The sequence below is a fragment of the Onychostruthus taczanowskii genome, unplaced genomic scaffold, assembly GCF_017590055.1.
Source record: "Onychostruthus taczanowskii isolate IOZ18803 unplaced genomic scaffold, ASM1759005v1 scaffold20, whole genome shotgun sequence".
NCBI classification, from domain to species: domain Eukaryota; kingdom Metazoa; phylum Chordata; class Aves; order Passeriformes; family Passeridae; genus Onychostruthus; species Onychostruthus taczanowskii.
In genome coordinates this window covers 2,824,833-2,838,486 of record NW_024499240.1, presented here as the reverse complement: position 1 = coordinate 2,838,486, position 13,654 = coordinate 2,824,833, and the positions used below count along the sequence as shown (strand labels likewise).

General features: G+C 36.0%; 1 protein-coding gene across 11 annotated transcripts in view; it reads left to right on the top strand.

The window, feature by feature from the left end:
* Positions 1 to 8,317, top strand: part of LOC121335294 (sodium channel protein type 2 subunit alpha-like) — a 43,058-nt gene extending 34,741 nt beyond the window's left edge. For 6 of the 11 annotated variants that reach the window (XM_041403262.1, XM_041403258.1, XM_041403256.1 and 3 more), the window contains exons 20-26: positions 120 to 242; positions 500 to 781; positions 1,917 to 1,974; positions 2,760 to 2,893; positions 5,514 to 5,618; positions 6,021 to 6,291; positions 6,651 to 8,317. In XM_041403262.1, the coding sequence (XP_041259196.1) occupies positions 120 to 242; positions 500 to 781; positions 1,917 to 1,974; positions 2,760 to 2,893; positions 5,514 to 5,618; positions 6,021 to 6,291; positions 6,651 to 7,834 (2,157 nt within the window). In that variant the 3' untranslated portion in view covers positions 7,835 to 8,317. Of the gene's footprint in view, positions 1 to 119; positions 243 to 499; positions 782 to 1,916; positions 1,975 to 2,755; positions 2,894 to 5,513; positions 5,619 to 6,020; positions 6,292 to 6,650 lie in introns of all 11 variants that reach the window. The other 5 variants (XM_041403252.1, XM_041403263.1, XM_041403259.1 and 2 more) reach the window with 1 other exon arrangement.
* The last annotated feature ends 5,337 nt before the right edge of the window (positions 8,318 to 13,654 follow it).

Genomic DNA, 13,654 nt, shown 5'->3' with positions numbered 1-13,654 from the left:
ACCTTCTGAAATTTTTTTCCCAATATCCAGATCAAAATTTTACCCCTCAAGGCATTTCTACTTTGAAGTTACTTAAAAAAGAAAAGTACTATCATTTTGTTTTGTTTTGTTTCCTCTAGGTCTCATTGGTTAGCTTAGTAGCTACTGCCCTTGGTTTCTCAGAATTTGGTGCAATTAAATCGCTCCGAACATTAAGAGCTTTGAGACCTCTAAGAGCTTTGTCACGCTTTGAAGGCATGAGGGTAAGGAAGAAAAAAGCAAGTAATGTGTAAAACAAATCCCTGAAAATATGCCAAATTATAAAAGCATGGAATAACACTAATTGAATGTCTGTTAGTAAGGCCAACAGTAGCATGTTTTGTTATATGACATGCATTACTACTTTTCTATTTGCCTTACTTCAGTGTAATGTAATGTTTTACATCAAATTGTCTTCTAAATTAATAAAATAATAACCCTTGTGTTGTTTTTAATTTTTTTTTCTGTGTATATTGACTAGGTGGTTGTGAATGCTCTTACTGGAGCAATCCCATCCATTATGAACGTACTTCTGGTTTGTCTTACATTCTGGCTAATTTTCAGCATTATGGGAGTAAATTTGTTTGCTGGCAAGTTCTATCACTGTGTTAACACCACAAATGATGAGATGCTCACACCAGAGCAAGTCAGTAATAAAAGTATGTGTGAAAATATGAACAGGACTACTGGAGATGTTCGGTGGAAAAATGTGAAAGTAAACTTTGATAATGTGGCAATTGGGTATCTTTCTCTGCTTCAAGTGGTAAGTGCATAAATTTTCCAGCTTTAGTTTTAGTTGTGGTATCATTTAATTCCATAATTTTCAATGTTATTTTAAAATAAATAAATGGATATGGATTTGACTTCATAATTTTATTCTGTGGAGCTAATTAATGTTGCTTATTGTAAAAATGTGATACATTCTCTGGCCATTTTGGAAGAGGAGGAATATCTAATATTTACCTGATGGATAAAAGGTTGCATGGCACCCAGCTGCTAGTACCTTTTCAAGTGCTATGGAAATACGGTATGTAGCAAATATCTGGTTAAAAACTGCAGCTAGGTCTCCTTTTCTTTTATTTTCCTTATCTGTTAAGGCATATTGGCTAATAGTTTTACCATGGTTGTCATAGATACATTCTAGGATTTATCTGATCTTCAAACAAGAAGAAAGTGTTAGATTTCTAGACATGAGCCTTTTTAGAGAGAGTATCTGTAAATTGCCAATAAGACAAACATATGTATTTATAATTGGGTTCATTTGACAAACTACTTCTGGGAAATTATTTGTACTTGTGAGCAATTAGTAATTATTCTGCCTTTAAAAAATTCCAACTGGTAGTTTTAGTAGTTAGTGTTGTGCTAGCAGGCTACCGTCTGTTTGCTTCAGGGGGTAATATTGCTAAATGGACATTTAATGTAAATGGAGCTCCTTGTTTCCAGTGGAGTGACCCACACCATCCCTGTGCAGGTGGACCAGCTGATCACGCAGGTTCCCTGTACCCTGACATCAGGGACTTGGCTTTACTGGGATGCCAAATAGCACAGTGCCTTTCCTGTTAAGGTAATGCTTTACAGATGGCAACCAGTACATCACATTTCCCTGGGAGATAAATTGCTGTCTCTCTGGTATGGTGATATTGATTTCAACTCATCTCACAGAGAGTATATATGAATTTCCATGAAGATTTGAATTTATTCAGTGTTTTTTTTTAAGAACTGGGGGGAAATATTCCTCAGTAATGAATTTCCTGTGAATGCTTCACTTGTGACGCACTAGACTTTTAATATTTTCTTTATTTTTATGAACAGAAATACATTGCAAAAGACACTGTTTTATTTTGAATGTTTTCAGAACTGGAGCTTTGATAGGAAATATTAACAAGTTTTGTTTTTAGGCAACATTTAAAGGATGGATGGAGATTATGTATGCTGCAGTTGATTCTACAAAAGTGAGTGCAATATAAAATCTAATATGTAAAAATAAAATTTACTGAGGGAAAGCGAATCCAAGATTGATATAAGGCTCCTTGAATGGTAGTTGAAATGAGCTAAAATATTAAAATCAAATGTAAAGCCCTGATGGATTTTCTACAATCTATGCCCACAAAGTACTTATAATTTTACTAGAAAAAAAAATTACAGCTGTAAGCTACATAAATTATTACTAATTTAATAATTCTTCTCTAAAAATCCAAACTAATGAGATACAGTTTTCTGTTAATTTATATCTGAGATTGTACAGATCAGGAAACAAGTTTTTTCTGTGTCCTCAAAAATAACCCAAATAGTCCAGAGACATCACTGCAAAAGTTAATTCGGAGCTGCAGACTCTGATGATCTCAAAAACCAAATTTGCCTATTTTTTTTTTTAATCTTGATATTTGTTTGTGCCACTCCTCAATCCAGCTCTTGATTTGCATTTAGTCTGTAGGAACTGAATTGCTTTTGAGATTTGCAGATTTTCATCAAATTAGTAGGACCTACATGAAATGTCAAATATCGTCAAAGAGACCAGACAAGAGGGAAGGAATGGCAAAGCCTGCAATGTGTGCAATTACAGAAACCTATATTAAATAGATTTTCAAGTTCAGATATGAGGCAAGTGTTGTGTATGCTTGAAAATAGTTGGGTTTACCCCCTGCCCATCTGGATGCAACTTCTCCTCCTGCTCGGGAATCTTTGATTTGTCTTAACTGTTATTTGTGATGCTTTGCTGTTTTCCTATGTTACATAGGCAGAACATCAGCCCAAATATGAAGACAACCTGTACATGTACATTTACTTTGTGGCCTTTATTGTCTTTGGATCATTTTTCACCCTAAACTTATTCATTGGTGTCATCATAGATAACTTCAACCAACAAAAAAAGAAGATAAGTACCACATGTTTAATTTTCACAGTGCTTCATAGTTATTTAGCATTCAGTAAATGTATGCAAGGATAAATAATAGTGTCTGAAATTTCTCATAGTAATAAAAAGAAAAAAGAAATCAGGTTTTAACATTTTTGTTTGTTCAAAATAATTAACAGTATTTTCTTTTTAACACATCTGAAGTAATTTAAAATTAGGCTTAGTGTTTGAGTGTTCTCCACATCCCTGTACAGCCCAATGATACGTTGTCCATCAGAAAGTTGTGTCTTTGTTTTTCTTAACTTTACAGTGTTCTGACTAAGCAATGTGAAAGTGCAGATGACTTAAGCAAATGAAGGCAGGAATGAAGAAAATATACAAAACTATAAATTTCAAAATTGGTAAGAAGATAACATACAGCAGCATTGGGAAGGCCTCCATTACAGAGACTAACACAGTGAATGCTGAAAATACTTCTCTGTATTGTAAGATTAGAGAGGGTAGGGACACTGTCTTGAGTTAGTGAATTTGCAAGAAGAAAATGAGTGTCATTTGAAAATGTGTAGGTTTTCTTTTCAACCTAAGCTGTTTCTATTATTTAAATGAACACAGGGTTGTGTCAAGAACTCTAGGGACATGTAAATAGATGAAAATATCGGCTGTGGTGGCAAATTAAATTGTACTTGCTATTTAAACCATAAATGGTGGCATCTTCATCCTTCAAAATATTTGCACCTTCCTTGGAGTGGACTTCAGGGGCATCCAGTACTTAGCAGGAAAGTGAATCCATTTCTCATCCTTTGAGAGCACGACTAAGATTACATACATGTTATTGGCATTTTTGGCAGCCAATATATAACTAGGTGACCGTACTCAGTAATGAGGTAATTATAAATTTTAGTAAGTTCACTTGGCAGACACTGTCTACTGGAATCATCATGACTCTGAAGGCAGATAAGGGTTCCTGCTAAATGGCTTTTTCTGGCGCTGTGATATGCACCCCTTGTACATTTGGAGCTCTTGCAAGTCACCGGGAAAGTGAAATACTGGACATACAATTAGACTGGGAAAAATTCTGTATATATTTTATTCTTCTGTTTCATATAGCAAATTAGCAAGCATTAGTTGTCTGTCTTTTGAATTTATCAGTGCATCTGTGTTGGTAGAAATGTGCAGATCACACAGTTCATGGCTACCCAGCAGTATTTTTTTACTTGTCTTTTTTTTTTTCATATCACTGACATTTGGGCATGTTGGGATATGAATGGGAAAAGACCTCATGTTGCAGTATACTTCTGTTTAACTACACAGTACTCTGTGTAGTTAAACTGTGCTTTTCTGTGGTTCCTGTGTGCATCCTACTTTCATTACATTAGTTCTGTAAGGGAGGCAGTGTTCTACTGTTGATTTCCTAACTGGTCGTTACGAGTTATCTTGCCTTGAGGCCTATATTCTCCCTAGGGACAGTGCACTGAGACAAGGATGTCTCGTTCTCTCATGATAGCCATTACATCAGTGAGACAGCAGAAGAAATCCCCATGCCGTTCCCACTTTCTTTACAGTGCTCTTCTTTTATTTATTTCCCACTGACTGAAATCTTCCAACAGTCACAGCACATTTCCAGCATAATTATCAAATCAACTTCTTGTTTTTCTTCCAAAACTCTTACTCTCCAAGAAGTTAATTTGACTTGAATATTAGATTTATGAGGAGAGTTTGTTAAAGATGGTCTCTTTTGACTTCTAAATCTTCATGTCAATATATAGACACAGCTGAAAGTTAAACACACCTTTCTTCAGACTTATCATTACTCTGTCTGTAAGATTGACACCACATTTGACAAATTCAGTGGGACAAAGTCACAGAATCACCCCTGACTCTGAAGTTCATTTCCCTATGCCACTGCTTTGATATCGTGCATACCTGGAATACAATTACAAACAAATGCATGAAAGGAATAAAACAAGTCACTTGGCAATATTAGTTGTATTTCTGATAAGTGTTTCCATGTGTGTATTACACCAGTCTAGAAATCCTTTTATTCAGACAAGAAATCCCAAAGTAAACCAGTGCTTTTGATGATATAGGTACAGTGTAGGGGGATGATCAAGCTTCATATACACTGCTCATATATCACCTGAACTGAGATACCTATACTCAAATGGTAAAATGCACATCCTGAAAAGTAAAAACAATAGTTTCTTTTTCTTTGTATGTTTTACCTGAAGGCATATATGCTCACAGTGTATCTTTGTATCTTTGAAACTTTTTTATTTCTGGTAGATGGATTTACAATGTGGAGTTCATTATGCTAGATTTATAAGTGTCTATGAAATGTGTATTTGCAAATTAGGTGTAGTTTTTAAAATTTATTTAATTGAATTAATCAGCTATGTATTTTTTCAAATAAGAAATAGACGGAAGTTTTGGGGATTTTCTTTGCTCCATAATTTCTTTCATTTTTCCTTCAAGATTCATCAGATATTTTAACAATCTTTGAAATAATTATTATGTTTTGGTTTCGGTAACAATGTATAAGGATGACTAAAGGGCTCATTCAAACCATGTTCTGCAATGCTGTGAATTAATGGATATGAAGGCTTGGCTGTAATCGGATTTGGGGTTTCTTTTATTAATTTACCTTGGAGGCCAAGACATTTTCATGACAGAAGAGCAAAAGAAATACTACAATGCAATGAAGAAGCTGGGATCCAAGAAACCACAAAAACCTATACCTCGACCAGTGGTAAGAATTACGCTGTTCTTATGTCATCTGTACTTGGAGAGAAATCCCAGCAGTACATCAATTAGAATAAAATTTCTCCTTTAACTGTAAAATGGTTTCGCCCTAATTAGAGTTACCCCTTCATTCTGCATTGAAATGTACATGTCTGTTCTGCAGGAAAAATCTCTCACATTTTTTATGCCTGAAGAAGCAGAGAATCAAAGAACATGAAGAAATATAGGCTTGTTGAGTTTTGAGAGAAAAACTTTGAACTGGCATATAAGTTACTGAATGATGGTTTTCTTAGACTTTTGAGCCTTTTGCTTGGTTGTATATTTTGGGAGAGGAAGAATGAAATGGGAGGGAGTAAACAGATGTTTATTACATAAAAATACTATAACCTTTTCTTTTTTCTTCCCTCAGAACAAATTGCAAGGTCTGGTGTTTGATATTGTAACACAGCAGCTATTTGACATCATCATTATGGTTCTAATCTGTCTTAACATGATCACAATGATGATAGAAACAGATGACCAGACTGAACTGATGCAAAATATTTTATATTGGATTAATTTGGTCTTTGTTGTCCTTTTCACTGGTGAATGTGTCTTCAAAATATTTTCACTCCGTTACTATTACTTCACCATTGGCTGGAATATTTTTGATTTTGTGGTTGTTATTCTTTCAATAATAGGTGAGAAATTCTTATGTTCAAAATTAAACATAGTTCTTTGTATATTTAATGCTTTATCTCTGTCAAGTCCTACAAATTAGAAGAGTTACTTTTAATTTCTCTTGATTATTTAGGAAACAAAATGCATACTTGAAAGGGCTAACTTTCTTAATAATTCTGTATCAGTTGTAATACTTCTAGGTTTGGGGTTATTTTCTAAAAGTGCTGGGGAAAATTCTAAAATTATCCGTAACAGATAAAATTAATCTCCAATTGTATTTGCCACTAATTCCACGACTAGTGCAGGGGAGGGTGTTTATACTTTCCTGTGGAAAATCTATCTGTGTTAAAAACTTACTCTCTTAATTTATTTTTCACAGGTATGTTTCTAGCTGAGGTGATTGAGAAATACTTTGTGTCACCGACTTTGTTCAGAGTTGTTCGACTTGCCAGAATCGGTCGAATCCTGCGCCTCATTAAAGGCGCTAAGGGAATCCGCACTCTGCTTTTTGCTTTGATGATGTCTCTTCCTGCTTTGTTCAACATTGGGCTGCTGCTCTTCCTGGTCATGTTCATCTATGCCATATTTGGCATGTCCAACTTTGCCTATGTCAAGAGGGAAGCTGGGATTGATGACATGTTCAACTTTGAAACGTTTGGCAACAGCATGATCTGCCTGTTCCAGATCACCACGTCCGCTGGCTGGGACGGTTTGCTCGCCCCAATTCTCAACAGTGGGGAGCCAGACTGTGACCCTAACAAGGCTCATCCAGGGAGCTCTGTGAAAGGTGACTGTGGCAACCCCTCTGTTGGGATTTTCTTCTTTGTCAGCTACATTATCATATCCTTTCTGGTAGTGGTGAACATGTACATTGCTGTGATTTTGGAGAACTTCAGTGTTGCTACTGAAGAAAGTGCTGAACCCTTGGGTGAGGATGACTTTGAGATGTTTTATGAGGTTTGGGAAAAATATGATCCTGGTGCAACACAATTCATAGAATGTAGCAAACTGTCTGATTTTGCAGCAGCACTTGAGCCTCCTCTTAATATACCAAAACCAAACACAGTTCATCTTATTGCAATGGATCTACCTGTAGTGAGCGGTGACAGAATTCACTGCCTTGACATCTTGTTTGCTTTCACAAAGCGTGTTTTGGGGGAAAGTGGGGAGATGGACGCCCTCAGAATACAGATGGAAGATCGGTTTATGGCATCCAATCCTTCCAAAGCTTCCTATGAACCAATTACAACCACACTGAAACGAAAACAGGAAGAAGTTTCTGCGACTATCATTCAGCGTGCTTACAGACGTCATCTTCTAAGACAGTCAGTGAAGAAGCTTTCATTTATGTATCAGAAAGATGGGGGTGATCAGCTTATCAAAAAGGATGTGATTGTTGGCAAGGTGAGTGAAAACTCATCTCCAGAGAAAATGGATATGTCTGCATCCACCATAGCTCCACCTTCTTATGATAGTGTAACAAAACCAGAAAAAGAAAAATATGAAGATGACAAATCAGAAAAAGAAGACAAAGGAAAAGACAGAAGAGGAAACAAAAAGTAAAAGGCACTTTTATCCATGATGAATGTTTGCAAGCTTGAAAATGTTTTTGTCAGTAGCACTTTTACTGGAGGATTATGCCAAAATTATAAGTTTTTACATATTTACCCACTACTGCAGTCAGTGCCTGTCCAAGACAATGATCCATCACTAGTAAACTCTTGGTGTGTAATAGGAAGACAAACTTGCAGAACAATAATTTTGATTATCAGCTGTTACTAATTGAGAGGAGACACAAAATTTCTGCTTGGAATATAGGAACCCTTAATGGGTCCTAGTAAGCCTGTATTTTTGTGGAGTAAGTGTATCCACTGTGTACATTTCATCTCTTATCTTTGTTCCATGTGTGTCAGTTCTTGTTAATGATTTCATTTGCTTTAATAACATACTGCTTTATTAATTCTGCTGTGCTGAGAAAAAAAAAATCTAAATACTCTTTATTTAGATAAACACTAAATGATGCTCTTCTGTGCAGAGAACACAAATGTCAGGAATACATAATTCTGGCAACATAATATGAACATAGTTCTCGTCAAGCCACTTCTAAATGCAAAAAACCAGGATTCCAGATTATCAAACCTCAGGGTGTAGATCGAAGAAACACCAAACTATAAAAAAACCAAGAGAGTCCAGATAAAGAATTTGTCCGTAAATCAAACAAGGGAATAATTCTCACAGAAAAGAGGTTGGTAGCTTAGTCTTTTAAGTTTAGTGTATTTATTTTTATTACCTTTTAGTAATTTTTAATTTATTGTACTCTCTGTTTCAGAGAAAGTGGTTTAAATAAATGATGCTGCATAGAACTCCTCTTTGGAAAATTGTGAAACTATTAAAAAATTTACTTTCAGAGTACAAGATAGCTAATAATTCCTGAAATAGTCAAACAATTGTTTTCACAGAAAAGCTACAAATGGCAAATTCTGCCTACAGGAAATTATAATTTTTATTTAAATGGTATGTTTTAACCCTGTAGTATCATGAGTAGTTTCCATAATTTATTCCTAAGTCTGTTGCTACACTTATTTCTCATAAGTGTATCCCACTTAGTAAATAATCAAATCTATAAGTTGATAGCAGAGTACTTTTGGGGACAAATACTACCTTAATATATACCTCAGATTTCATTTTCTCTACTTTGGAAGGATGGATCATAGAAACACGAATTATGTACATGAAACATGTGGTTTTGACACCCTCTTGGCAATTTAGTCAGGTTTCCACTGTAATGTAACCTTCCATAGAGAGCTGAGATGACCAAAAAGATGTAGTGAAATCAGCTTTGTCCTGCTGATGACTTTTTTTTTTTAGATGACTTTTTTGCATTCAGGCTGACACTATACATGTAAGTAAAATACCCTCTGTTATTTAATCAGTTGTTTTACACAGTGGTACCTTTTTGAACAAGGAGACAATGACCTGATTACCATATATGTGTCAAATATGTACCCTAGTAAATTAGCTTACAACATTTCAGTAGATATTATGATATATTCTGTGATACTTCAAATAATTGGAAGCTCTAACTGATGCATGCTTGCTGCTATTATCCTACAGCTGTTAAAAGTTTTACATGGGAAGAGATGTAAGTTGTAAAAAGAAAAACTGTTTGACAAGACCATCATTCCTCATACCAGTAAGCAATATTTTGCTGCTATTATAGATCTTATTTTGTGTGAGTGTTGTAATCAGCAAATATGCAGTACAGTAGTGGACTATACAGGACAAATAGATGGCTTAAAATATGGGGCTAGAAAAAAAATTATGTATTTATTGTTTTTATTTTTAAAATAGTTTTATTTGATACCATTTTTTACTCACTATAAGAAATTACACATTTTCCTGTTGTTATTAATATTTATTGCTGTCTGTCTTTGACACTTTACTGTTCAAAAACAATATACAATGTGTAATTGAAAATTTCTGCTAATTGCTTTGAACAGCTTTTAATAAGGAATAATTTTAAAACAAATGGACAGTACAAATTTTTTTTCTTATCCTTAGGTAGGTCTTTTTATGTGAAACAAGATAGAAGGCTTTTTTTTATGTTATAATCCTGTCTATTGATTTTCATGGATCTTAGTCATAGGAACATTGCTTTTTCCCCAGAGTTAATCTCACACTGTCTGCTTTGCTTATTGGTACACACTGCAGTAGAAACACTTTAGATATAATTTGTTATTCAAAAATCTTCCTTCATGAGGATGAATAGTGAACTTGTGCAAGGGACAGTGAAACACTTTGCATTTCTTACAAAAGAACTAGAATATTGATGGGCTCCTGCTTTTATGGAAATTATTGGCTCATAGTGTACTGATGAACTGCATGCAGGAAGTTGTTTTACCAAAAATAACTACATTGCTAACAACCCAAAAGAATAAAGATAACCTTTTTATGTAATTATTTTAGTCTTTGTCTTTTTTTGCATGCATTTTTTAAAGATTAACAAGTAATGGTTGGTAAAATTAAGGGGGAGCTGATTCAGCAGTGAGGTGATTTAGATGTGTGGATCGTGTGTTGCTTCATGACTTAGTTCAGTCTCAACTTGTCACCATCAAGATGAAATGAAATGCTGATGTTGTCCTGACCAGAGGGGTTTTTATAGAATTCAGAAAAAAAATGCATTTTAACTGTGTGTCTTTTTGCCAAATTTTTGAGCTGTCCAGGAAGAGCTCTAGTGGTATTCTCTGTTGGGCAAGTCCAATGTGGGATGGCTCCACAGCTGCTCCTTCATTCTGGGATAGGGGAGCCAGGATCAGTCACCAGAATAACCCCATGGGAGCACAACGGAGTTGCTTTAATTCCTTTCCCTCTGAAGAAATCCATGCTTGCCAGGAGGAGGGAGCAAGAGCTATTAGAGGTTTTAGGGGCTGTGTCACAGCGTCGTCAGGCAGCTGATGCCTTTACTGAGGCTCTCAGGCGTGGTCCCCGGCAAGGGGTTGCTACACACAGGTGGCAGAATGAGGGACATAGTGTGTTCATTGGACCTGGGGTGATTAATCCTTTTTTTTTTTTTTGTGTATGTGAGTGTTCTCATTTCTTTTGTGAAGAATAGCCACTGTACACTTGGGCCAGTATAACTAACAGGAAAAAGCCCTGAACTTTTATGTGCTTTTGAAGGATACCTGATTAAATTAATATGAATGGTTTTTTTCAGTCCAGAATAGCTAGTGTTTTAATGTGGCAGTTGCTAACAATAATTACATATTAATGCAATAATATAAATACTTAAAGAAATATTATACTTTATACTCTTAAATTGCTGTTCAAAAAATAAAGTTAAGTCAGTGCTGGACAGGTATGTAGTTAACTTGAAAATTCTATGTGGACTAAGCATAAATTATTTATGTAATAATTTTTCTACAAATTTGGTAGTGCACAGAAATATATAAGCTCATTTATAAAATCAGTTCACCCTATACAATTTCTATTATTTTAAAGTTATGACTATTGAACCAGTAATGCAGCTGGAGTCACTCCATTTTTAGTATCTTAAATGCAGTATCTCAGACCTTTACAAAAAACATAATATATTTTTGGATTCTGAGTGTATATATTTGAATAAATTTGGATACTTCTGTATTTCTTTGAAATTATTCCAGTATACCTTGAAGGTAAAAAACTTATGGAAGACACAGTTGACTTGCAGACTTCATCCTTTACCTGCAGGTATGAAATAAATCTGTGTTTTAGTTTTGATAAGACAGTGGTTTCAGGTAATGGGTCAGTCATATATCATTGTGCAAAACATTAAGCAAAATTCCTAGAGCAGTAGGACACTGCACTCTGATATTGTCCCAGCTCACAGAGAAGGAAAAATTAGTAAGAAAACTACCTTAAAGTTGCCTAAGAAATGAGCTCTCTCTTACTAACCCAGGAATGTCGGTGTATTTTACTTCCTGAAGGTGTCTTCAACATCCAGCTCCCCTTCCCCACCCTCCAAAAACACCTCAACTATTCACCAAACCTGTACGGGGACATAAAGGTGAAACAATTCTGGGATTTTTCAGATCCTGACCTGGCTCAACCTTGTAACTTCTAAGGACAAGATTAGTCCCGAATCCATCATAGGAAGTCACTTGTAAAAATGAAAAAGTGAGACGATAGTAGGGGGAATAGGTAGGATATTGCTGTCTCGCTTGTCTTCATAAAGAGGCCTTGATATGTTCGGGGGTAGTTGGAGTTTCAGGCAGGAATTAGAGTTGCTGGGGGCGGTGGGAGCATCTCCCGGCTGCTCCGGAGCGATGGGACGGAGGGCAGGAGCCGGGCGTGCCTGCCCAGCCGGCTCCGAGCCACGGGCGGCCCCTGCGAGCTCCGGCTGCGGGCTCAGGCACCGCGGGAGCCCGGCCCTGCCCGGAGTGCGCGGGGTTTGTGCTTCTTACAGCCTGAGAACGGTTCTGGTTGTGGGAAGGTAGGCTCACTGTCAGTGCTTCAGTGACTGAAACAGCAGCTTCTTGGATTTCACTCCTGTACCTGTAAGACATGTGGACCTATATCCAGACCTGATACCTCACGTCAGCTGAGAACTGCCATGCTCATCTGAGCTTACTAAACTGCAGCTGAATGGTTTTGATGCAGTGGGGAGTTCCTCAAATGGCTTTAGGTTTACTTCTCTTAATAGGTATTATTCATCTAATCCCAATCCTCATCCCTGAAACAGCTTTCTAGCTTTCTAAAAGAATCACTTATGAAAGAATCTGTGTCGTTTGCACAGCAGACAGTGAGATATATATATATATATATATATATATATATATAAAATATGTATAATGAAGTATTATTAAAAATGCAGGGGATTTTTTTGGACATAGAAAATCCTTACAATATTCATTCTATAGTATAGATTCAGAAATGCTTATCTAGCTCAGTAAGGCATTAGGAGAATTAATCTGAAATGTGCATTGTAGGAATGTTTAATGGCTCACAAACCTCTGCATTAGCAACATCTTTTTCACTGGGGGATGTTATAATTTCTTTCATTCTTAGAGCACAACTGGGTTTTGTCTATGTGATACAGCATGCAGGCTCTGTCACTCAGCATATTTATTTTTCTTCGCTGATCAGTGGGAGCTGTTGCACAGTGGAAAGAGACATATTCTAGTGCTTGCCTAAAAAAAAAAAAAAAAAGACACTGCAGTGTAACCCAAGCAAAGTAAACTGCGGCACATTCTCATCCCTCTGGAGAGGGAAAATTGCATGCTGAAGCACACATGAGGTCTGCTGCAAGAAAAGCTTTGATGAAAATAAGGAATGGCATTTCATAAACAATTTATAACAATCAAACCCTGCATTTCCAGGCATGCTCTGCGCTTCCATTTTCTACTGTCTTAAAAGCATGTTACTTTCTCTTTAACAGCAATCTTGATAATCATCTTTGTGGACTGTGACAGCTGATTAAAAAACAGCACAAAATATTTTTCAAACAATGTGTATCTGAAATGGAATGTAATAAGCTGTTTTCATTTCCAAAGTAGTAAGTATCTGTAACAGTCATGTTTAAAAGTGGTCAGAGAATTACACGCTATGTGCAATATTGCTTAATAAAAAAGTCATGCTTGCAGATACCATAGCAACCCATCATGTGGTACTTTTTGATTGCCAAGCTGTATAGTAGCTTTATGCTCATATTCTGCAGGCATACTTGCATTAAGATCTTTATGTAGTGTTTAGTGAAAATTGTAGCTGTATCCACAACATAAAGCAAACTGAACTATGCCAGCAGTGGGCTCAGGCAGGCAAAACGTTAAGGGTATTCTCTCCAATAATAAACATTGTGAATACCCTTTCTTTTGTCTTAACTTCTCTGTGGCCCTGATGGTTGTCAAA